Raw genomic sequence first — 27,117 nt, 5'->3', positions numbered from 1 at the left:
TCATTGATATCAGTGGGAGGAATAGTGCCCCATCATTGATGTCAGTGGGAGGAATAGTGGCCCATCATTGGTGTCAGTGGGAGGAATAGTGCCCCATCATTGGTGTCAGTGGCAGGAATAGTGTCCCATCATTGGTGTCAGTGGGAGGAATAGTGCCCCATCATTGATATCAGTGGGAGGAGTAGTGCACCATCATTGGTGTCAGTGGCAGGAATAGCGCCCCATCATTGGTGTCAGTGGGAGGAATAGTGCCCCATCATTGGTGTCAGTGGGAGGAATAGTCCCCCATCATTGGTATCAGTGGCAGGAATAGTGCCCCATCATTGGTGTCAGTGGGAGGAATAGTGCCCCATCATTGGTGTCAGTGGGAGGAATAGTGCCCCATCATTGGTGTCAGTGGGAGGAATAGTGCCCCATCATTGGTATCAGTGGGAGGAATAGTGCCCCATCATTGGTGTCAGTGGGAGGAATAGTGCCCCATCATTGGTGTCAGCGGGAGGAATAGTGGCCCATCATTGGTGTCAGTGGGAGGAATAGTGCCCCATCATTGGTGTCAGTGGGAGGAATAGTGCCCCATCATTGGTGTCAGTGGGAGGAATAGTGCCCCATCATTGGTATTAGTGGGAGGAATAGTGCCCCATCATTGGTAAAGCCTAAAAAAAAGGAAAACTAATGCAGTTGCCACATCTAATGATAGACAAGCTGAAATATATTACAATTTCGATTTTGGGTTTAATACCGCTTTAACTTTAAGCTCTGGTCCCTCCCCCAGCCTGCAATTGGACAGTGAAAGGAGAAGTAGCAGACTGATGAGGTCATCTCTCTGTCAGTCTGATCTCTCCTCCTCTCTGCATGTGTGACCGAACCTTCTACATACAGAGCTGCATCGCTTTGTGTCCTCTGTCTGCCTGAAGATCAGATTTAAAAAATCTAAACTATTGACAAGTTGATACTACAAGTATTTTACCGAGAGCAATACCAATTATATTCGTATATTCGGGGCTTATATGAGAAAAAACCGGTTACAACCGTACATGGAAACCTGTAAATGAGACGCACACAAAGTTACGCACTGATCCTTTGTGCATCCTTCTTGATAGATCTTCTCCATTATATACAAAATTAGCAACATTTGTTTTGTTTTTTTTTTCTTTTCTGCTACATTGAAGCCGTAAATGTTGTTTCCTTTTACAAAACAAAGTCCATTGTGTTTATTTCTGTGCGAATTTCCATATAATGAGAATGGAGTAAACAAACCCTGCGTGTAATAAACCTGGGGGAAGTGTTATGGGGGGGGGCTGTATAGGGCAGCCTGGAGATGCAATCTAATGGGTACAACTTCCTGTACTAGGACTGTGTGAACTCCGCTGTCAGGAGGAATGCTTTGTTGATGGATATTTCAGTATTTTATTTGTTTCATTTTGCTGAACTTTCATTTATATTTTCTTGTGTATGTGCTGGTTTCTGTATTTGTTTTATTTAACTGCATTAAGAAATGTTTTATGTACACTGCCTGGCTGAAATTTTTTAAAATTGGAAGTGTGTTAGACTGCCTAATGCAGGGATGTCAAACTCAATTTCATCATTGGCCAAATCAGCAGTCTGGTTGCCCTCAAAGGGCCAGTTGTATCTGGAGTGTGCTATGTACAGAGTGAAAGGTTGCCCTGCGTACAGAGCGCAGAGTTCAGGGGTGCGCTGCGTACAGAGCGCAGAGTTCAGGGGTGCGCTGCGTACAGAGCGCAGAGTTCAGGGGTGCGCTGCGTATAGAGCGCAGAGTTCAGGGGTGCGCTGCGTACAGAGCGCAGAGTTCAGGGGTGCGCTGCGTACAGAGCGCAGAGTTCAGGGGTGCGCTGCGTACAGAGCGCAGAGTTCAGGGGTGCGCTGCGTACAGAGCGCAGAGTTCAGGGGTGCGCTGCGTACAGAGCGCAGGGTTCAGGGGTGCGCTGCGTACAGAGCGCAGGGTTCAGGGGTGCGCTGCGTACAGAGCGCAGGGTTCAGGGGTGCGCTGCGTACAGAGCGCAGGGTTCAGGGGTGCGCTGCGTACAGAGCGCAGAGTTCAGGGGTGCGCTGCGTACAGAGCGCAGAGTTCAGGGGTGCGCTGCGTACAGAGCGCAGAGTTCAGGGGTGCGCTGCGTACAGAGCGCAGAGTTCAGGGGTGCGCTGCGTACAGAGCGCAGAGTTCAGGGGTGCGCTGCGTACAGAGCGCAGAGTTCAGGGGTGCGCTGCGTACAGAGCGCAGAGTTCAGGGGTGCGCTGCGTACAGAGCGCAGAGTTCAGGGGTGCGCTGCGTACAGAGCGCAGAGTTCAGGGGTGCGCTGCGTACAGAGCGCAGAGTTCGGTGGTGCGCTGCGTACAGAGCGCAGGGTTCGGGGGTGCGCTGCGTACAGAGCGCAGGGTTCGGGGGTGCGCTGCGTACAGAGCGCAGGGTTCGGGGGTGCGCTGCGTACAGAGCGCAGGGTTCGGGGGTGCGCTGCGTACAGAGCGCACGGTTTGGGGGTGCGCCGCGTACAGAGCGCAGGGTTCGGGGGTGCGCTGCGTACAGAGCGCAGGGTTTGGGGGTGCGCTGCGTACAGAGCGCAGGGTTTGGGGGTGCGCTGCGTACAGAGTTCAGGGTTCTGTGTATAGAGTGCAGGGTGTGTAACCCCCAAACCCCCCAAAGCTTCCTTGCATCTCTCTCTCCTTCCTGGCCTGACTCTCATCCCTCTCTTTGCAGGCTGCTCTTCCTCACCTTGCAGGGGGATCGTTCTCTCCCTCAGATTCTGGAGATCTCTCCCCACCGTCAGCATGTGTAGGGATCTGTAGAGCCTCTGAGAGCAAAGCTGTCCCTTGTAACCCCAGAAGGCTTCTGTGTTTACAAGTGACAGCGGGGTACTGGAGCAGAAGGTGACAACCAGACGTGGAGTTCTGCTTGCAAAAGTGGATATGAGGGCCACATAACAAGGCCTGGCAGTCCAGATTCGGCCCCCGGGCCTGGTGTTTGACATATGTCACCCAATGGCATTCATTGGTCAGCTCGAATTCTGTTGCCATTTTGACAGAGCTCAGTGTGATTGCCCATAACAAATAATTCAGATCTGATTGAATCTCTCTCTTTTTCTCTACACTTAGGGCTCGTTCACACTAGCAGCTAGGAGGTTGTAAAAATCTGTGCTTCAGCCGTGGTTTTGCTGCCCCCCAGCTGCTCCTACTTTATACCTGCAGAGGCAGTAGTAGGGTTGGTACAAATGGGGCAGCAGGATTATACCCCCTTTTGCAACCGATGTGAAGCTCCGCAAGTGTCCTGCAATTGCACACAATGCTGCGGGGGTCCAAGGGGTTAAAGCAGGCAGTAAGGAGGCGATACAACACTTAACCTGGCCAAGATTTGATCCATCTATGACTGGCTTAATTGTATGTCAGTCTAGAGAGATTCACCCTCACTTCCTGTACCGCTGACAACCGTTCACAAGACAGGAAGTGAGTGCGACTCTCTAACAGATCAACATGAAAACTTTTATTATTTTTTGTATTCATATATAGTGTAGAATAAGGCTGGAACCCCTGTCAGGTGTTTATTTCGGTCAGTTTACCTGTTGATGAATTTTTTCTCATTTCCTATCTGGTAAAAACAGAACAGGAAGTAAGAGGAAATCTCTCTAAAGGGGCCCCCAGTAGCATTTAAAAAGTGGAAACCGGTTCAAACCTTTCCCGACCCTTTTCAGAAGTAAAAAAAAAAAAAAAAAAGAAAGTTTCAGGTTTGACATTCATTTAAAATGCACCACGCGGCGGAAATGTTCACTTCTATTCATTCATGGTGTGGATTGGCATTTACAATTTGATATTATGGCAGCCGGACAGAATAATGGCCCAGCCGTTGGTCAAAGTACAGTAACTCACAGCAGCCAATCAGATTCCATCTGGCTCTTGTGGTTTTGGCACTTCTCCGATCATCCTTGCTCTTTGCTGGATAAATTATGCAGGCCATAGACGGGTCGAAAATCAGCCGATTCTCGCAACGTTAGTGGGTTAATTGGTCGGCCATTTTTCGGGGTTTTGGCACATTTTTTTTATTAGTAAAGTTGGAAACAAATCGGCCGATCGTTTTACCGATAAAAAAATCTGCGCATGAGCCGTGACCTGCAAGAAGAAGAAAAAGAAAAATTTCAGTCCACTATTATATTTTATATGAAAAGTATTGAGGTTGCAACAATGTATCCATTTGTATCCGAATAAAAACATCTGTATCCGAAATGGATACATTGTTGCAATCGCAGGACTTTTTCATGTTAAATATAATAGCGGAGCTCTCTGCAAGGGGCAAAAGTAATTAAATGCCGGCACTAGACGGTACGAAAATCGGCCGTTTTTTTTTTTTTTTTTTTTAATAAAACGTCCGTCTTTCAACTCGTCTATGGCCTGCATTATGTGAAGACGGTTCTTCTGCTTAAAATGAATTTGTTTGCCACATCCTGACCTCTGAGGGCTTTTCAGCCTGCTAGATATTACAGTAGGCCGCCCGCTCTTCATAACCGTGTATCTGCTCAGAGTAGGAAGATTGTGGTTGGTGGGTAAAGGGATGACTATGGCGTCAGCCAGGCACTGTACTTCTCACACGCATGCATGTAAGTTTACTATTTTATTTGCTTTGCTTACTGTACGTTGACCTTTTCTTTTTTTAGTTGCGGTGTTTTGTCCATGCACATGTGTTTTGAACCCAATCCTGTCTCTCTTGCCTACATTCCAGTCAGAGCTAAGACATGGTCCGTTTTACTATATGAAGCAGCCACTCACCACAGACCCTGTTGATGTTGTACCGCAGGACGGGCGCAATGACTTCTACTGCTGGGTTTGTCACCGAGAAGGTCAAGTTCTATGCTGTGAGCTCTGCCCAAGAGTTTATCACGCTAAGTGTCTGAAACTGACCGCTGAGCCTGAGGGCGACTGGTTTTGTCCTGAATGTGAGGTGAGGCCCCCCATCATGTTGTGATGCACACTTTGATTATCTGACAGGAGAACTCCAGGTTTGGGTATTCAATAATGGCGCTCAGAAATGGCCCAAAACACCCTCTCCTTGCAGGAACTTGGATTGACTTCTGGCTTTTGCCAAGTTAGTTCTTTTTGAAACGGAAATAAATCCGCTACGGTAAGCAAGTAGTTCCCATGTGTTGTCCTGTACAATGAGGATGATGAGTGATAGTTATAATTATTGTTGTTGAGGAAATAGATAGATATGGGAGGGATAGATAGATAATAGATAGATAATAGATAGATAGATAGATAGATAATAGATAGATAGATAGATAATAGATAGATAATAGATAGATAATAGATAATAGATAGATAGATAATAGATAATAGATGATAGATAGATAGATAATAGATAATAGATAGATAATAGATAGATAGATAGATAATAGATAGATAGATAGATAGATAGATAGATAGATAGATAATAGATAGATAGATAATAGATAGATAGATAATAGATAGATAGATAATAGATAGATAATAGATAGATAATAGATAGATAATAGATAGATAATAGATAGATAGATAGATAATAGATAGATAATAGATAGATAATAGATAGATAGATAGATGATAGATAGATAATAGATAGATAGATAGATAGATAATAGATAGATAATAGATAGATAGATAGATGATAGATAGATAATAGATAGATAGATAGATAATAGATAATAGATAGATAGATAGATAATAGATAGATAATAGATAGATGATAGATAGATAATAGATAGATAGATAGATAGATAGATAATAGATAGATAATAGATAGATAGATAATAGATAGATAATAGATAGATAGATAATAGATAGATAATAGATAGATAGATAGATAGATAATAGATAGATAATAGATAGATAATAGATAGATGATAGATAGATAATAGATAGATAGATAGATAGATAGATAGATAGATAGATAATAGATAGATGATAGATAGATAATAGATAGATAGATAGATAATAGATAGATAATAGATAGATAGATAGATAGATAATAGATAGATGATAGATAGATAGATATACATTTTTTTTTCCATTACACACAATATTACTACACCATGCATACAGCCAACCAATCAGCAACAGGTATTGCACTACATCAGATGTTTAGTCCTCCTGCACACGGGACGTTTTTACAGCGGCTGTTTTTGGCTTTTGCCATTTCTTTCTACAGCCAGTAACCCCCCAGCATGTTCTCCTAGGTGTCCGTGCCCACAGAGACTGTGATCAACGTTTTTTGGCAGGGGTGTTTTTGATCTGTAAAAAAATAACAGGACTAGCGTGTTTTCTAGAGGAGATTTTTAGCTGTAAAAACACCGTAACGCTGAAAAATGCGGAAAATTGCGGCAAACCAGTGTTTTTAGACTTTTTTTGACTAAATAAAAAATGTTTTTTTCTTTTGGTTAAAAAAAAAGTGAAAAAACGTGGCTAAACGCTAATACAAAAACACAGAAAATTGCAATTTTTGTTATCGAGACTTTACACAGCTAACGCCCCCGCCCCCCAGTGTGCGTGGAGCCTAATACACACAGGCTTATTTACTAAAGTTGGAAAGAGCAAAATCAGGCTCACTTCTGCATAGAATCCAATCAGCTTCCAGGATTTTCTACCAAAGCTTAAAGTGATTCTGAAGATTCATTTTTTTTGGGGGGCGGGGGGGATAACAAACATGTTATACTTACCTGCTGTGTGTAGTAGTTTTGCACAGAGCAGCCTGGATCTTCCTCATCTCGGGTCCCCCGCAGACTCTCCTGGCCCCTCCCTCCTGTTGGGTTCCCCCACAGCAAGCAGCTTGCTATGGGGGCACCCTCTATTCCGTCCATTCACACACACAGCTGTGGTTTGGCCCTGCACCCTCTTACCATTCATTGATTGACTGGCTGTGATTGACGGCCAATGGCTCCCGCTTGCTGTCTCAGCCAATGAGGAGGCAGAGACCTGGGACAGCCGAGGCTGTCATTCACATTGCTGGATCGCGATGGGGCTCAGTTACGTATTGAGGGGGCTGGGGGTGTTGCTGCACACAGAAGGTTTTTTACCTACATGCATAGAATACACAAAGGTAAAAAACCTTCAGCCTTTACAGCCACTATAATTGGACAAGCTGAGGTCAGAAGCTGATTGGTTTTTATACAGAAGTGAAAAAGAACGGACAGATGGCGCAAACCCCTAGTGCATTATCCAAGATTTATTAAACGATGTAAAAGACAAAAACATACTCACAGACATAGCATGTATAAAAAGCTTTGCATAATGAAGATGGCCACAACAAGGGCAAGGTGTTCTAGTTGTCAGTGTGGTCAGGTGGTTGACGCGTTTCGGGGACGAGTCCCCTTCCTCAGAGCTTCTCACAGGGTCTATACAGAAGTGAGTCTGATTTTGCTCTCTCCAACTTTAGTAAATAAACCCCACAGTGTATTCTTCAAGCAAGTAGTAGAATTTAAAAAAAAAAAAAAAAACCCCGCAGTACTCAAAGTCTAATAGCTTTCTATAAATAAACTGCATCCATTGTTGCCGCACGTGAAGGAGATATATGGGGTTAATAGAAAACCAGCAGCCGTACTCACCTCTATGCTGTGGCTGTCCCGCCGCGGTTCCAACACCAAGAACTGAGCGATTATATGACCACTGAAAGCTTTGACCATGTTTCTGTTTGAATATTTTTTCTGTTCTTGCAATCTGTGTTCCATTGGGGAGGTTTACGTTTACTTCCTGTCTTGTAAATACAACAGGAAGTGAGGTTACATAAATGTCACTGGAGCAAGTGTCCCAGTTGGAAGATTTCTTGCTGTTTTGATGACACAGTGATTGAAGTGCCACGCCACGGATTAAGGCCTCATGCAGGAAAGAATCCCCATTGCCAGGACTTTGCACCCACCACTATCAGAATACACAGATCAGTGGCTGCAGCTGACTGAACATCATTTTCCAACATGTCCCATTGACACAAGTCAACATAACAGTTGGCTACAGTCAAGCAGAGGCAGCCACACGCTGATCAGTGTATTGCGACTGGTAGGCATGGTGGGGGCTTTGTGACAGTACACTGAAATGGGGGGATCCCTTCAAATTATTGTTTTGAACTGGAAGAAACTATATATTTAAAAAATCCCAGAATAACTTATTTTATAATAAAAATGACAGTACTGGAGTTCTCCTGTGTGATGTACATGTTTTTTATTTCACTTTCTATGAAACATGTTATAGCAAAAAATTCATTTATGTCCCAGTATGTATTAAAAGTACCAGCAAAATACAATGGGGGGAGATTTACTAAAACTGGAACACTCGGAATCTGGTACAGCCGTGCATGGCGACAAATCAGCTTCTAACTTCAGCATGTTCAGTTAACCCCGTCATGTCCAGACACTTTCACCCCCTTCCAGTCCAGGTCAATTTTCAGCTGTCAGCGCTATCACACTTTGAATGACAATTGCGCGGTCATGCAACACCGCACCCTTATGAATTTTTTAGCATCTGTTTGGAGACAGATAAAGCTTCATTTTGGTGGTTATTATTCACCTATGTGAATTATTTGCTATGTAAATGAAAAAGTCCAAAAATTTTGAAAAAAAGTGTTTTTCAAATTTTGCAAATAAATAATATTTCATCAAAAATCTTGGCCAAAATGTATTCAGCTATCTTTTTAGGAAAAAAAAAATAACCCAAATTAGTTTATAACCAAAAATTTGAATTTTTAAACATTTTGTTTTACATTTTTATTTTATTTTTTTATATTATTATTTAGGGTTTTTTTTTATTTTTTTTTACATACTGTCACCCTAGCAGTACAATGTCACCATGGTGACACTGTACTACTTGTGGGGGGTGATGAAGATTTTTTTTTTTTTTACACTGATTGCTTTTACACCCATAAAGGCTGTAAGAGGAATCATTTCTCCTTCTCTCTGGCTGCGTTCTTGCAGTCATTGAGAACTTCTGTGTGAGCTGTGATTGGTCACAGCTTGTCACATGGTACAAGGCTGTTGTGAATAGCCTTGCACCATGTGATCTCTGTGATCATTCACAGATTTCACACGTAGTAAGCAGTGATGTCAGAAGTGACATCTTGTTTACTACTCTGCGTGTGATCACTGATTGGCCAATCAGTGATCACATGATCGGTACCTCGCACAGATCAGTGTTTCTCTGTGTCCGGAGGACACAGCGGGTACTGGAGTACGCACAAGCAGGGTGCGGGGACGCCGTTTATAAACGTCCACCCGACCCTGCACTGCCACCGTCCGGCCGTTTATATACAACGGCCGGATGGGACGTGGTTAAAGAGGAGCTCCAGCCATATTTTTAAAATGTAACAGTCAGCAGCTAAAAACACTGTAACTTCCGACTTATAATAAACACCTTCACCTGTCCCAGGACCCGGCGCTGCACTCAGCCCAGCTTTAGCCACCCCTCTTCAGGCTCAGGCGCCGGCATCCTTACAGTGGGCACCCGGCTGTCACAGCTTGCGGCTTCACAGCCGGGTGCCCACTGCACATGTGCAAGCCGCTCTGCGCATTGTGAATGGTCCCCTCAGTCTTCTGAGACCTGTGACGTGTCCCAGAAGACTGCGGGGATGCAGGGGGAGAGCAGAGCGTCCGCTCCGATCGCCCGGGGGTCAGAGTCGGAGTGGGTACATGTCAAAACCAGGTACATACTCCCCCCACACCAAAAAAAAAGTGCAATTTTTATGCAAGAGGAGCTGAGGAGACGGCCTTACAGCGGAACTTCCCCTTTTAGGTGGAGCTCTGCTTTAAGCGTTGACATTAAAACCTGGAAGATGATTGGCTCCCATGCACAGCTGCACCAGATTTGGCACTCTCTAGTTTTAGTAAATCAACCGCAATGAAGCAGACTATTGGCCTTGTCATCTGAGATTAGATATGACCCGACACCAGGTCCCCAGACATTGCCAGGCATAGCCGGGCACATACATAATCTTATCATCGAGTTTTTGGGATCAGCAATGGAAGGGAGCCGAGAGAGTCCAATGTACTTATTCTGAGTAAAGAGATTCGATTGATTTACAGTCTACATAATACTGATTGCATGTATGCCGTATAAATGGTCTGTCTGGGTTATGTTGTCCCTGATAGATAGAGGTGTATCTGGATATGCTTTTAGATCCTCTGAGCACCTCTCTGAACTCGAGAAGGGAACGTCTGTCTTCTGTTTGTCCCCAAAGCCTATCTGTAGAATGTAATATATTATTAACAGTGGAGTTATAATTCCTGACATTGGAATCATATACCACCTTCTCAGTGGTTGTGTCCAGTACACTAGCCATAAACATGAGACCGTATACATGAGACCATAAACATGAGACCCTATACATGAGACCATAAACATGAGACCCTATACATGAGACCCTATACATGAGACCATATACATGAGACCCTATACATGAGACCCTATACATGAGACCATAAACATGAGACCCTATACATGAGACCATAAACATGAGACCCTATACATGAGACCCTATACATGAGACCATATACATGAGACCCTATACATGAGACCGTATACATGAGACCATAAACATGAGACCCTATACATGAGACCATATACATGAGACCCTATACATGAGACCGTATACATGAGACCATAAACATGAGACCCTATACATGAGACCATAAACATGAGACCCTATACATGAGACCGTATACATGAGACCATAAACATGAGACCGTATACATGAGACCATAAACATGAGACCCTATACATGAGACCATAAACATGAGACCCTATACATGAGACCATAAACATGAGACCCTATACATGAGACCGTATACATGAGACCATAAACATGAGACCGTATACATGAGACCATAAACATGAGACCGTAAACATGAGACCGTATACATGAGACCGTATACATGAGACCGTATACATGAGACCGTAAACATGAGAGCGTGGTTGGAAGAGCTGACTGGGCCATTGTTGCGTTCAGTTATTGCGTACATTTGTGCACTTGCAGTGGCTGGCCGTGTACCCGGCCTTCATGCCCTGCGCAGTCACTGCGTGCTTTTGTCTTTTCTTAGCCATACATTAGCCAGGAAAATCCGTCATCTGAAACCGCCAGCTTACGGCCAGTTTGGAATTCTTGACAAGCTGTGGCCTGATCTTTCTGATCCCGATACAGTTTAAAGGCTAAATTTAGAAACTCCATAGGATTTGTCTGAGCTTTATCAAATCCATCGGAGCCAATTTTAGCAGGTTTCTCGTAGTGCTTCTTGAGAATACTTCAGGGTGTTATAGCATGATTCTGTTCCATGCTGCCTCCCTTGCATGTGTACACTGTGTGGGGGGTGAGGTTGTAGGAAGCTGAGAGAAGGAAGGGGGGTGCCAGATCCATGGAACACTGTGCATGTATTTCCCCATGCCATCTTCCCTGATGTACATGTGCATTAGGGGTGCAGTCTCCTCTTGTCTGGCTGATACCTGCCTTTGGTGGTTTGAGGCTCCTATTGCAGTACTATTGTTACTGTATCACATTAAAGCATTTTACCATTTATCCTCCGAAAGCGGAGTTTGCTGTGTTATATTTTATAGATTGTGTCTAATGTTCTATATTTCGTGTGTTCTCTCTACAGAAAATCACGGTAGCAGAATGTATAGAGACACAGAGTAAAGCGATGACCATGCTGACTATAGAACAGCTCTCTTACCTGCTAAAATTTGCACTACAGAAGATGAAGCAGCCAGGGGTAAGTCTGCTGGGGGGGGGACATTATTCACATGACCGCCACTCCAAGGGACATTCTCTTCTTAAATACTTATTACAACTCCCTGCCACCATTTTTTTTTTTTTTCACTTTTTACCCACAACTTATGTCTATAGGTAGTTGAATCCCACCTTGTAAATTGATTGCTTGTAGTTATTTCAAATATTGGGATGTGGTGCCTATGGGCCTCCCATAATCCATCCCAATACGTCTATGGGAGCTCTCTAATACACTCCTGCAATTCTATTTGAACAAATGCTAGGCTGTTTTTGTTTTATTTGTATACATGTTATTCTTAGATTGTAAGCTCTAATGAGCAGGGCCCTTTGATTCCTCATGTACCAAAGTGTATTGTAACTTTAAAGTGTTACTAAACCCCGGATCCTGCATTCACTATATCTGGTCTCCCCGGACCCCACATTCACTATATCTGGTCTCCCCGGACCCCACATTCACTATATCTGGTCTCCCCGGACCCCGCATTCACTATATCTGGTCTCCCCGGACCCCGCATTCACTATATCTGGTCTCCCCGGACCCCGCATTCACTATATCTGGTCTCCCCGGACCCCGCATTCACTATATCTGGTCTCCCCGGACCCCGCATTCACTGTATCAGCTCTCCCCGGACCCCGCATTCACTGTATCAGCTCTCCCCGGACCCCGCATTCACTATATCTGGTCTCCCCGGACCCCGCATTCACTATATCTGGTCTCCCCGGACCCCGCATTCACTATATCTGGTCTCCCCGGACCCCGCATTCACTATATCTGGTCTCCCCGGACCCCGCATTCACTATATCTGGTCTCCCCGGACCCCGCATTCACTGTATCAGCTCTCCCCGGACCCCGCATTCACTATATCTGGTCTCCCCGGACCCCGCATTCACTATATCTGGTCTCCCCGGACCCCGCATTCACTATATCTGGTCTCCCAGGACCCCGCATTCACTATATCTGGTCTCCCCAGGACCCTGCATTCACTATATCTGGTCTCCCCGGACCCCGCATTCACTATATCCGCTCTCCCTGGACCCCGCATTCACTATATCCGCTCCCCCGGACCCTGCATTCACTATATCTGGTCTCCCCAGGACCCCGCATTCACTATATCTGGTCTCCCCAGGACCCCGCATTCACTATATCTGGTCTCCCCAGGACCCTGCATTCACTATATCTGGTCTCCCCAGGACCCCGCATTCACTATATCTGGTCTCCCCAGGACCCTGCATTCACTATATCTGGTCTCCCCAGACCCCGCATTCACTATATCCACTATATACGAGGGCTGTACTGAAAGTAACGCAAAACTGGGATAACATTTTTTTTTCCTAGCAGAAGCACTGTGCCGTCATCGAGTTCTTGATGAAGAAGGGGTGCCTACTGTCCAACGTCGTCAGAAAGCGACAGAATGTTTATGAAACCAGAATGGGAGATGAAACCATTGACAAGAGTAATGTGCACAGATGGATAAAGACGTTTAAAGAAGGGGAAACCATAATTGATGACAAACTACGCAAGGGAGATTGTCGATATTCAACAGCTTGCACCCTTCCTTCGTCAGTAACTCGATGACGTCACGCTGCTTCTGCTTGGAATCCACCTTTTAACTGCAATGAAAAAGAAGAAGAGGAGTTACTATACAGGAAGAGTTCCTCTACCAACATGGAAATCTGAACAACCTATGTAAGTTAATAAACATGTTATACCAACTTTTTCATTACGTTCAGTACAGTGTGTGTGTGTGTGTGTATATATATATATATATATATATATATATATATATATATACACACATATATACATACACATGAGGGGTGTTCAAGTCAATCCGGGACTTTTCATTTTCCAGGAATAAAGAGATGCTAGTGCGGTGGTACTACACGCAGTAGTAATGCAGGACATACATGGTTAGAATTCCGGACTATTTTTCGTACAAAAATCGAAAATGTCTTTCGCTCGTTTATCCGATGGCGCCATCACTGATTTCCAAAATCGGCCGACCAAGTCATAAAGTTCACCCCATATAAAAGACAAAACCTCTGTTCGTTCCAGGTCACGCCTCATGCGTATATTCGTTTCGTAAAAATGATCGTAATATTTGACCATCATTGGGTTGAAAATCGGTCGTTCTTCACAAATTTTCCAACATTCCCGATCACTGGAAAGGGGAGGAACCACGAAAATCGGCCAGTGCCATTGACCCCACTAACAGAGCGAAAATTGTCCGATTATTCTTAGGTCTGATTTTCGGACGAAAAATCGGTTGAATTTTGACCCATGTACTGTATGGCTGGCCTTAGTGACAAGTGTGTCCTATTACTGATAGGCGGCGCACATGTCTCGGGTCAGTCCTGAGACCGTTAATCAAGATGGCGGACAACCGTGTCAGTGCATGCATGGAACAGCGTGTGGTGATGAGGTTTCTTGTGAACGAAGGTGTAAAACCTGCCGATATCTATAGAAGACTTCAGGCGCAGTACGGCGATGAGACACTCAGCCCGCAGTAAGACATCTGAATGGTGGAAACGTTTCAAAGATGGCCGTACGTCTGTCAGTGACCATCCTGGCCGTGACGGTTCCCAGCCCACAGCAGACATTCCTGTTAACAGTCAGTGCGTGGAACTCCGGATCCTGGATCATCGATGTCATGAAATTGCACAAGAGACGAATCTTTCTGTGGGAACGATGAACACAATGATGGGGAAGTGAAGCCGGCAGTCCTAGGATAGTCCAGTCATACTGACAAATCTTTCTATGCTGAAGCTCTCCAGGCATTAGCTAACTGCTGGAATAAGTGTATAAATGTAGCAGGGGAGGATGGCAGAGAATAAATGCAGTTTCCACAACTAAAAATGTGTTATTTTATTATGTAAACTCTAAAGTCCTGGTTTGACTTTAACGCACCTTGTATGTATGTGTGTTTATGTGTGTGTGTGTGTGTATATATATATATATATTATACAGTATTTATAAAGCGCCAATAGTTCGCTCAGCGCTGTACATTACAAAGGGGGACAGAACATATGACAGAACAATACCAATACAATGCAAAACATGAGGGGATTGAGGGCCCTGTATATATATATAAAACACAGGCAGATAATAAAAACAAACAACATGGTACAATGTCCCAGCAGGAAACTGTTTTTGCCAGCATCCCAACATGCATAAACTAGAAAACACTGGAAATACTCCCCTAGGACTCTGGTGGCAAAAACCTCAATGAGTATGCAGAAAGTGTATAAAACGATAACGTTTATTGTAACACATAGGCATAATAAAACCAATCAAAATATTCAACGTGGTAAATTTGTAATCCGATGATTCCTGTATCACATACAAAGCATACACAGTGTGCATCGAACCTGACAGTCTATAACACATCGAACGGCCAATGGGCAAGCAGCCCAACCAAACTTGTACAGTGATGTTGTTCAGACAAATACAACGTGTTTCGGAACTTTCGTTTCCTTCTTCAGGACTAAATATGTCAGGTAAATTGCACCACAGGAAGTTATATAAGTAACAGGTATTATACACAGTATATCCTCAAGTAGAAAACACATACATACAAAACGTATGTATATATGATCAACTCCACTGAATATAAACCGCACTCAAAATGGTATTTTTTAAGTGAAAAATAAATAAGTGAATAAATAAAAACATATATAGCCGCTTCTTTCACTTGTAAATGAAAAATTATAAGTAGTACATAATATTCTGAAATGCCAAAATATACGCGCAGCGCTCTGCAAATCATATATAATAAAAAAAAAATGTATTATATAGGACTTACAGAGCGCTGCGCGTATATTTTGGCATTTCAAAATATTATGTGCTACTTATAAAGTAACAGGTATTGATGGAAAAATTGGATGAGGATATTATCCCTCTGACACATCGGGGAGGGGACAGGCAGAGACATCCTATAGTGCCACCCACCAACGAGGACCACCCGGCAGCAGCCAATGACAGGATCTAGCGAGCATAATGGAGGCCACGTATGACGAGATCTATAGTGTCTGTGTATTTCACATGGGACCACCTCAGGGTCGTCCAAGAGGATGGCGCTTTGGGACGTCTCTGCCTGTCCCCTCCCTGATGTGTCAGCGGGAGAATATCGAATCTTTTGATTTGTTTTATCATGCCTATGTGTCAACATTTATTGTTTTTTACACTTTCTGCATACTTTATTAAAGTGCCAGGGGAATGTTTCCAGTATGTTCTAGTTTACACACATGCAGATAAGGACTTCTGGTTTGGTCCTCGGTAAGCTGCTTGATCAGAAAAGGAAATGGACAAAGAGATGCTCAAAGATTGCTGATCCGACCTTCTGGCTGTGGGCCCGGACATGTACTATGACGGAGAGGAAGGATTATGAGAAACAAAAGCTGTGGATGTGGATTGTCTGCTTGCTGTTGGCTTTTATATCCTGATCTGTGTGTTGTGTTTATTGTACAGAAACTTTGTATTGTCCTGCAGGAGGAATGTGCAGTGACCACTTCTCTATACATTTTCATCTCTCTTTGCAGACAGAGCCATTCCAGAAGCCAGTTTCACTGGAGCAACATCCTGATTACTCAGAATATATATTTAATCCTATGGATCTCAGTACACTAGAAAAAGTAGGTATTTATGTCCAAAGTGAGTATAAAAGTGTCTCTACATGGTTGTCCTATGTTGTCACTAAATATTTTCAGTAAATGAAAACGCAGTACCAATTTTCTTTTCTTCTTATACACTTTGGGGTTGATTTACTGAATCTGGAGCACACAGAATCTGGAGCGACTCTGCAAAGTAACCAATCTGCTTCTAACTTCAGTTTGCTTATTTAAGCTTTGAAAATAGGCGGATTGGTTACTATGCAGAGTGCGTCACATTCTGTGTGCACCAGTTTTAATAAATCTCACCCTATATGTCCAAAGTCTGTAGACACCTGGCTATCTCACTTATATTTACTTGTTGGATGTCCCATTCCAAAATCATGGCCATTCATATGGAGTTGCTAAGGGGTTGTGTAAAAAAGGCTGCTTGATTCTATCTTCTCTGATCCTCCCCTTCTTCTACTGTCCCCAATTCATCTGCTGATAGTACAGAGCCCTGGAGTCACTCTGCACATGCTCAGTTTGGTGTATTGCTAGAGGTTTTTTTTTTTTTTCTTTGGGAGGGTGCATGTGATCAGCACAGGGCCAATCAGCACTGTCTAGACAGAGGGCCAGGGGTCCTGCAGCCTCATAGGACAATCACAGGAGAATGAAAACTTCTCCTACAAGATTAACCAGTGCTCAGCTGGACATTGATATAAGTTACAAGATTGCTATATACTGCTGATGAGGAAAGGTATTATTAGCAGTTTATATTTACTAAAATAATTGCATTTCCATGTTCTGTGTACTGTGGGAGACCAGATATAGTGAATGCGGGGTCTGGGGAGAGCGGATATAGTGAATGCGGGGTCTGAGGAGAGCAGATATAGTGAATGTAGGGTCCGGAGAGAGCGGATATAGTGAATACGGGGTCCGGGGAGAGCAGATATAGTGAATGCGGGGTCCGGGGAGAGCGGATATAGTGAATGCGAGGTCCGGGGAGAGCGGATACATTGAATGCGGGGTCCGAGGAGAGCGGATATAATGAATGCGGGGTCCGAGGAGAGCAGATATAGTGAATGTGGGGTCCGGGGAGAGCGGATATAGTGAATGCGGAGTCAGGGGAGAGCGGATATAGTGAATGCGGGGTCCGGGGAGAGCGGATATAGTGAATGCGGGGTCCAGGGAGAGCGGATATAGTGAATGCGGGGTCCGGGGAGAGCGGATATAGTGAATGCGGGGTCCGGGGAGAGCGGATATAGTGAATGCAGGGTCCGAGGAGAGCGGATATAGTAAATGCGGGGTCTGGGGAGAGCGGATATAGTGAATGCGGGGTCCGGGGAGAGCGAATATAGTGAATGCGGGGTCCGGGGAGAGCGGATATAGTGAATGCGGGGTCCGAGGAGAGCAGATATAGTGAATGCGGGGTCTGGGGAGAGCGGATATAGTGAATGCGGGGTCCGGGGAGAGCGGATATAGTGAATGCGGGGTCCGGGGAGAGCGGATATAGTGAATGCGGGGTCCTGGGTTTAGTAACACTTTACCATTTGTATCAGCAAGTTCCAGTATAACCATATTAAATACATAAAAATTCAAAAATAAGTGAACAGCAGAAAAAAAAATGAAATAGTCTGAAAGAAATAAACCAAGCCATTTAACTACTAGAACCCAGATTAAGGGGCATTTCCTTCAGTGGACTGGCCTGAGTAAGAACTTAGATTCTCAGAATATTGTCTTGCTGGTGCTCCAAGGGTCGCACAATAAGTGCCAGAGGGACGCAGATTGGGCACCAGGGGTGAAGTTTATGTCAACATTAGTATGATCCCCACAGTAAATAGCGGCCGGCAGAGCACACGCACCATGCTTTGTGATATAATATAAGCTTGCAGTGCTTGTTCCAAGGTGGCATGTTTTAAAAATGATGTCACAACCTCAGCCAATCCGAGCAGACTTTGTATTCATTAATAGAATACACCTCTCGCTGTGATGGACTCAGCGCGGTATACTGTCTGTAGCCAAAGCTACCATACATAAAGTATTACCGCACATCCAGTGGGCTGACAGATTAGGGACATTCACTTTGAGCCAGCTTGGCCCAAAGGTTCACATTGTATACCCCGCGTGTAAGATGACCCCCGATTTTTGGGGTATGTTCTTAAGTATAAAGAATCGTCTTATACGCCGGAAAATACAATATGTTTCACTGGTGGAAATGTAACACTTCAGCAAGTCGCAAGTCTAGCTTGTTAAGATAAGAATTTTAAACTGTCACAAGCTTCCTGCACAGATTTCAAGACCACAACTGCTCGCTAGTAAAGACTGACATTTTCCTGAACCTTGTCACATGACAAGAAGGCTGGAGTAGTCGGTGAGGGGGCTCTGACTTCATATTCAAGTTATGTGGATATTGTTATAGATTATGGTTGGGTAGTAAACTGAAGAGCTCTCCTTCTGTTTTAGTTACCATTTCCAATTTTTATTTTATATGATCTTTCCTTGTTGTTATGCTTCTCTATTTAATAAACAAGAAGACAATAGATCAGGTACAACTACTAGTGACAATGAAATACAGCTGGTTCTCTGACCATATATATATATATTATGTATACAGTATGTACGTGTGTGTGTATGAGTGTGTGTGTGTATATGTATGTGTATGTATGTATATATATATACACACACACACACATGAGAAAGTATATATTCAGAACTGTTCTGTTATTGATGAAATTCTTCAGGATTGTGTCAGCTGCCCTGTGACCCCTCTGCCCCCTTTTTACCACCCTTCACGTTGCCCTATAGATCACTGAAAAGTGTTGTAATTTCAGGATGTCATCTGTACAACGATCTAGAGTGTCCTTTTCATGTCCTTGCAGAATGTTAAAAAGAAAATGTACGGTTGCACTGAAGCATTCCTGGCAGAAGCCAAATGGATTTTACACAACTGCATTATTTACAACGGGGGTAAGTGTGACTTGTTCCGAAAGTGTAGAAAAACACTCGCCTTCATCCCTCCTGTGATCCTTCTGTAAGGAAGGGCGGATAGATAGGTCACACAATGGTGACCTGTATATATGTGATTGTTCTACCTGAACAGACCTTACAAGACCAGAAGTACAGTGTGGGAGGCAGGACTCACTATCTGTATGATGTGTGCTATAAATATAGGGGAGATATGATGATCACATTATAAATATAGACTAGATGATTTAGAGATGGTGCCACCTGCTTCTAAGTGGGAGTTAGATCAGGAGGTCTGTGTAATATGGTGCTCTGTACTTTCCATGTTTGCTCACTCCAGGCCCCTCTAACAATAATGAGGTAGGGTAGTCAGTGGGTCTGTTTAGTATGGTGCTTTGTACTTCCCGTATGGGTCCCAGTCCAGACCCCTCTAATGACAATCAGGTAGGGTAGTCAGGGGGTCTGTTTAATATGGTACTTTGTACTTCCCATATAGGCGCCCAGTCCAGGCCCCTCTACTGATAATCAGGTAAGATAGATACCAGGATGTCTTCTTGGCATCACTTCTCCTTGTTTCTTTTGTCACATAATGTACAGTGCAGGAGATGCAGTATGATATCTGCCCCCCAACACACAAACGTCTGAGAAGATAATTTCTTACCATTCATTATATCTCCCCCACAGGAAATCACAAGTTGACGCAAACAGCGAAAGTTATAATCAAGATATGTGAACATGAGGTGAGATCTGCTATTTGGAATATATTTATATGTGGCACATCTGCAGTTGTGTATAGGCACAAGATAGTTTAAAGGCTGGTCTCCAGTTATACGAAATATTAATGACCCTACCCTCTCCCATCCCCTGTGTATTGAAAGACACAGTTGGATCTTCAGAAGGTGAACAGTCAGCCGGGCTGTGACAATCCGAGCCAGCCGAGTCCAACATGGTAACAGCTCACACAACTAGGGAGCACACACTTTCCCTTTCCCTAGTGCGCGAGAGGTGGCCCCACTCCCCAGCGCCCTCCTTTCTTGGGTTTAAAGGGTCCTCCATCCTTCATTGCTGCCGTTCCTTCTCTTTCCCCAGTGGATGTGTGGTGGCCCCACTCCTAATACCCTTCTTCTTTGAGTTTAAAGGGTCCACCATCCCCCATTGCTTCCATTCTTTCCATTTCCACAGTGGGCGTGCGGCTGCCCCACTCCTAATACTCCCTCTTCCTTGGGTTTAAAGGGTCCGTCATCCCCCCATTGCTTTTATTCTTTCCCTTGTGTGGCAGTCGCACTCTCCAGCGTCCCCCTTCTTTGGGTTTAAAGGGTCCACCATCCCCTATTGCTGCCATTCTTTCCCGTGTGTGGCAGTTCCACTCCCCAGCATCCCCTTTCCTTGGGTTTAAAGGGTTTGCCATCCCACATTGCTGCCATTCTTTCCCTTTCCCCAGTGGGTGGGTGGCTGCCCCACTTCTTAATACCCCCCTTTTTTGCGTTTAAAGGGTCTGCCATCCCCCATTGCTGCCATTCTTTCCCGTGTGGCAGTCCCACTCTCCAGCATCCCCTATCCTTGGGTTTAAAGGGTTTGCCATCCCCCATTGCTGCCATTCTTTCCCTTTCCCTAGTGGGTGTGTGGCTGCCCCACTTCTTAATAACCCCCTTCTTTGTGTTTAAAGGGTCTGCCATCCCCCATTGCTGCCATTCTTTCCTGTGTGGCAGACCCACTCTCCAGCATCCCCTATCCTTGGGTTTAAAGGGTTTGCCATCCCCCATTGCTGCCATTCTTTCCCTTTCCCCAGTGGATTCCCCCAGGAGGAACACAAGGCTGCAGTAAGCCAATACACGGAGGCAGGTTGCATGGGTTCACCCAACCAAAACCTTGGAGTTCCAGTTCCTCCATGGACACATGCACGGCCGGATCTCTCTGCTTTGGGTTTTTTAATTTTTTTAATCTTTTGAAAATGTGCATGTAGGTAGATCCACAGACAGAACTGGCACAACGGGTTTTATTTACTAAATCTGGTTCACTCAGAATCTGGTACAGCTGTGCATGGCAGCCAATCAACTTCTAACCTCAGCTTGTTCAGTTAAGATTTATCAATAAAGCCAGGAAGCTGATTGGTTCCTATGCAGAAGTGCAGGAGATTCCGAGTGAACCAACTTTAGTACATAAACTCCAATGTGTCCAGGCAGTGGGGGGGTTCAAGGTTTGACCATCCTTAGTGAGTAGGCAGAGTCTGCAGGAACGTCATTCGGGAACTGAAAATAATTATGCTCCGGCCCTATTTGTGTATTGATGGGTTCAGATAATCCAAGCGGTGTCATTGGATAATGTGTGAACATGCACTTGCCTATCAGCTGACTGCGTATGTTTACAAGCCTGATCATCTTCAGCAGGACGGGCCAACTTCTGCGTGCAAGGGACCCTGTTTATACCACTTGGAGGTCTATTTATAAAGCAGTGAATGTGACATTCCCTGATGGTGAATCAATCACGGGTATTTAAAATGCATGCATCAGGCAGGTATACCTGCAATGAACCTTAAAGTGGAACTTTAGGTAAAAATAAAAAATGGCGAACAGGCAGGAATTTTAGTGCAGAAGAGAAATGCTTTGTCTCTTCTGAATTAAAGTAACTTGCTTGTTCGCCCCGTACAGTGGGTCACGCATGCGCATCTCACTGTACAAATTCGGCAATGGAGAATCTGACTCTTGCATGCGCGTGTGTGACCTCATCCCCGCCCGGCCAATGACACTGGCCATCGATCAAGACCCGGAAGTCGGCCACCCGAATATGTCAGCGGCTGGACGGGGAAGGCAGGCTTCGCTGGAGCTGTGAGTATAGATCCGCTTTAATTTGCAGCTTTTTAAATACACTCTGTGGTGTTCGCCAATTATCCTGTGTGGTCTTTTTTTTTTTTTTTTTTTTTTTTTTTATTTAAAGGCATAGTTCATCTTTACCAAAAAACTGCCTATGTAGGTAAGGGGAGCCTGTAGATAAAAAAGAGACAAACTGTGCAGCTTTGAACAAAGTTGTATAATGCTCTAGCTATAGGTGTAGGCCGTTTATGTATCTTCCAAAGCCTGGCTAGAAAAACTGCTAGACATGGCATCATCCTGACCTGCCTGGGATGTTGCTAAGGCACCCCCCGCTGTTACTCTTCACTTCCACCATCACAGGAGTGAGCTCTTATACTAAATTCAAACCCCCTCAAATGCTATTTCTCTCTCCCAGCACAGAGGCTTTGAGCTCAGCTCTTGAGAGCTCACTCCTGTGATGGTGGGGGTGAACAGTAAAAGTAGGGAGTGTCTTAGCAACTTCCTAGCAACAAAGCAAAACAGGATGATCCATCTAGGGAAGGTTTTTATTTAGGCTTATACCTATAGCAAGGGCATTATTCACTCCCCTGATGCAGTAGCTCTAAGCAGAGGGATTGAGAGCTTCTCCTATGATGGTGGCAGTGAGCAGTAATGACTAGTCCTCACTTAGCAACATCATAGCAACAAGGCAGGACAGGATAGTGCCATCTCTGGAAGTTTTTCATCTAGACTTATACCTATAGCAAGGACTTTATATACTCCCCTGATGCACTAGCTCTAAGCACAGGGCTTGAGAGCTTCTTCTATGATGGTGGAGGCGAACAGTAATGGCTAGTCCTCACTTGGCATCATCCTGTCCTGCCTTTTTGCTATTATGTTGCTAAGTGTGGACTAGTCATTACTGTTCACCTCCACCATCATAGAAAAAGATCTCAAACCCTCTGCTTAGAGCTAGTGCATCAGGGGAGTATATAAAGTCCTTGCTATAGGTATAAGTCTAGATGAAAAACTTCCAGAGATGGCGATATCCTGTCCTGCCTTGTTGCTATGATGTTGCTAAGTGAGGACTAGTCATTACTGCTCACTGCCACCATCATAGGAGAAGCTCTCAAGCCCTCTGCTTAGAGCTAGTGCATCAGGGGAGTATATAACATCCTTGCTATAGGTATAAGTCTAGATGAAAAACTTCCAGAAATGGCGATATCCTGTCCTGCCTTGTTGCTATTATGTTGCTATCTCTGTAAGTTTTTCATCTAAACTTATACCTATAGCAAGGACGTTATATACTCCCCTGATGCACTAGCTCTAAGCAGAGGGCTTGAGAGCTTCTCCTATGATGGTGGCAGTGAGCAGTAATGACTAGTCCTCACTTAGCAACGTCATAGTAACAAGGCAGGACAGGATATCGCCATCTCTGGAAGTTTTTCATCTAGACTTATACCTATAGCAAGGACTTTATTCACTCCCATGATGCACTAGCTCTAAGCAGAGGGTTTGAGAGCTTTTCCTATGATAATGGAGGTGAGCAGTAATGACTAGTCCTCACTTAGCAACATCCTAGCAACGTTCTGGGAGTATTTCAATCAGGCTTCAGGGGGAATGTAAACAGACTACACCTATACCAAGGCTTTATTCCACTTAAGTCAGAGCTGCCCAGTTTGTTTTTATCTACAGGCACCCCTTTGGTAACGGTGAGCTACGTCTTTAATCCTTTCCCACCTGCCCCAACATCCCCTTAAAAAGTCTGGAATGGCTGGGGGGCTGCAAAGATCGGTGATCACACAATCACAGGCTGGTCCAATCAGGTACTGACCTGTAGCCTGGCCCTAGAGTTCAGTCTTTGTGCTGAGAGGGCGTAGTGAGCGCAGCCTCAGCACATAAACAATGGCCGCACCGTGACGCCTGTGTGTGGCGTACGCCGTTAAATCCCACCCTTTTGCTCCTGCACATATGTGTTGGGCTGTCATCAAGGGGGTTAAAAATGCACATGATTATCATGATTTGGCAATGTGTATGGAGTACATACAGCCTCAGCCGCGTGCAGTCTCTGGTACTGTAGCCGGGTAATGAGGCTTCTGTAGCTGACGTTTGGGGATGGACCACGCTGCAGGGGCAGACTGACCATTCCAGCACTCAGGCACTACCCGAGGCCCATGAGATGCCCGTGGTACCTTTCCTTGGCTTTTTCATAGGCTTTTTTGGGTGTGGCAAGGACACGGTCCCCATGATCCCCTATTGCCTGGGGGCCCCATGAGTTGTCAGTCCGCCCCTGCCACGCTGTGTACTTCTCAGTCTCAGGCCATGGGCCTTGTCCTCTAAGCTTTGCCCACTCCTTCTCAAGCCAGACTCATCAGATTTGCTTCCTTCCAGCAGCCTAGGGGTTACCTCTATTTAGGAGATGGCATTTGCTTCATCAGCATGCTATGCGGCCTGCTCAGCACTTTATAATGGCTTCTGATTTGTGTCTGAGATCCTCCCTGGCTCAGAACTGATTGCTGGGATCACCAGCGCCTCCTGCTGTTGATTTACTGCTATGTCACCGTCTCAAAAAAAAAATAGAAGCTTTGCACTATCCTTAGACCATTTTTTTTCCACAGCTATCTCCAATGAATTTTTGTTATCGATATTGATTGTCTGAGATCGATTATGTGCAGCACGGTGGCTAATGGTTAGCACTTCCACCTGGCTGTGCTAGGCTCATTGGTTCGAATCCCAACTACGGCACCACCTGCCTGGAGTTTGCATGTTGTCCCTGTGCCTGCATGGGTTTCCTCCGGTTACTCCGGTTTCCTCCCACACTCCAAAAACATGCTGTTAGTCTAACACAATGATTCCTGTCTTCCTAATGATTTGTACCTGAGGGGGAAGGGGGGGGGGGGGTGATATCCCTCTCTCTGGAGTCTATACCTCTCATAATACAAGAATGTGTATGTATGAATGTGAGTTAGAGACTTTAGATTGTACGCCCCTTGAGGGTTAGGGACCTTAGATTGTACACCCCCTGAGGGTTAGGGACCTTAGATTGTACGCCCCTTGAGGGTTAGGGACCTTAGATTGTACACCCCTTGAGGGTTAGGGACCTTAGATTGTACGCCCCTTGAGGGTTAGGGACCTTAGATTGTACACCCCTTGAGGGTCAGGGACTGATGTGAATGTACAAAATACATGTAAAGTGCTGCGTAAATTGATGGTTCTATATAAGTACCTGAAATATACGAAATAATAAATACAATGGATGGAAGAAATTGCACATGGCTCATCGGTTAAAAGTCTGCTATAGCTAAAATGACCCGGCTATCTGTATGACGATAAAAACCTGGAAACGGAGGGGGGGGGGGGGGGGGATTTTCTGAATACGATCATTACAGATATTATTTATACATTTCTACGCATTAACGTGCATACCAAGCTGTCCAGCAAAAGTGATAATTAGAGGGATTAGTGGTGCTTTCTGGGTTTAATACCGCTTGAGCCCTGGTTCACACTACTGTGATGCGCGAAACGCGGCGAATCCTGTCTGTTTCCCGTCTGGTATGGGTGTCAATGTTACATTTACAACACCCCGAAACAGATAGCAAGACGCAGTGCGATTGCCACAATTCACATCGCATGGCTGTTAATCCGCATGCCATGCGAATCAGGTGCGGGAGAAAAAAAAGGGTCTTGCACCTTCTTGGTGCGGATGTGATTTGAGCCATACAAACTCTATGGCTCAAATCGCACCGCACAGACATTGCATGTGCTATGTACAGGAATGCGGTTCGGTTCCTGTGCGAATCACGTGCGATTTGCCGCATTAGTGTGAACCCGGGCTCAGCAAAGTGTAGCAGCTGGAGATTTTTATTGTGTATCGTTTGTTTGTGTTTTTACTGTGTACATTGACAAACATTGGCAAAACGTTTTACGCTACATTGTATACTAACCTGTTCACACTCCTGACCCAAACATGTAAACGGGGAAATCACACGTCTGTTTCCTGTTTGCTCTAACCACCATGTGTAGGTAAAAGTGAAGGAAGCAACACGGCCTGCCAGGTTTATGACGTCTCCCGCCGAATATGACCTCTCTGCTTTCCTCTGTTACAGATGAACGAGATTGAAGTTTGTCCTGAATGTTATTTAGCCGCTTGCCAAAAAAGAGAGAACTGGTTTTGTGAACCGTGTGTGAGTATACCATTCCGTGACAGATCTTTGTATCGTACTGACAACTCCGGTCTTCCTCAGGGTGCTATGGTACATTATTGATCAACAATACTGTGTGCTGAAGAGCTGTGAAGATGGATGCCCTCTCAGAGCCACACCCCCTGTGTTCTGGGGCACGCATTCCGGCATGCTCTGTCACCTGATCACAGTTCACAGTAAAGGGCCAATCACAGCGATCCTTTACCATGTGATGAACTGTGTCCAATCACAGCTGATCACAATGTAAACACACTTGCTGGTTATCGGCAGTCCTTTCCTTGCGCGTTGTCACAGCGCAAGGGGAGGAGAACCGGTAACCAGGAAGGATGACAGGGGACATGTACAGAGATGATCAGTGCCCTAAATATCAGTGTCCATCAGTGTCACCTATACTGTGTGCTGAAGAGCTGTGAAGATGGATGCCCTCTCAGAGCCACACCCCCTGTGTTCTGGGGCACGCATTCCGGCATGCTCTGTCACCTGATCACAGTTCACAGTAAAGGGCCAATCACAGCGATCCTTTACCATGTGATAAACTGTGTTCAATCACAGCTGATCACAATGTAAACACACTTGCTGGTTATCGGCAGTCCTTTCCTTGCGCGTTGTCACAGCGCAAGTGGAGGAGAACCGGTAACCAGGAAGGATGATGGGGACATGTACAGAGATAATCAGTGCCCTAAATATCAGTGTCCATCAGTGTCACCTATACTTTGTGCTGAAGAGCTGTGAAGATGGATGCCCTCTCAGAGCCACACCCCCTGTGTTCTGGGGCACGCATTCAGGCATGCTCTGTCACCTGATCACAGTTCACAGTAAAGGGCCAATCACAGCG

At 44.9% G+C, this 27,117-nt stretch overlaps 1 protein-coding gene across 12 annotated transcripts in view; it reads left to right on the top strand.

Annotated features, from left to right (window-relative positions):
• The window catches only part of ZMYND8 (zinc finger MYND-type containing 8), a 132,526-nt gene that overhangs the window by 76,785 nt on the left and 28,624 nt on the right, over window positions 1-27,117 (top strand). For 10 of the 12 annotated variants that reach the window (XM_089653117.1, XM_089653125.1, XM_089653126.1 and 7 more), the window contains 6 exons: window positions 4,724-4,942; window positions 11,607-11,720; window positions 16,277-16,369; window positions 19,207-19,294; window positions 19,976-20,031; window positions 26,187-26,264. In XM_089653117.1, the coding sequence (XP_089509243.1) occupies window positions 4,724-4,942; window positions 11,607-11,720; window positions 16,277-16,369; window positions 19,207-19,294; window positions 19,976-20,031; window positions 26,187-26,264 (648 nt within the window). The remainder of the gene's footprint in view (window positions 1-4,723; window positions 4,943-11,606; window positions 11,721-16,276; window positions 16,370-19,206; window positions 19,295-19,975; window positions 20,032-26,186; window positions 26,265-27,117) is intronic. The other 2 variants (XM_089653124.1, XM_089653128.1) reach the window with 1 other exon arrangement.

Source organism: Staurois parvus, unplaced genomic scaffold (assembly GCF_062004578.1).
Source record: "Staurois parvus isolate SC_StPar_1 unplaced genomic scaffold, SC_StPar_1.0 ptg000699l, whole genome shotgun sequence".
Classification (NCBI taxonomy): Eukaryota; Metazoa; Chordata; class Amphibia; order Anura; family Ranidae; genus Staurois; species Staurois parvus.
Note: the sequence above shows the minus strand (reverse complement) of the source record. Positions and strands in the feature narration are given on the sequence as shown.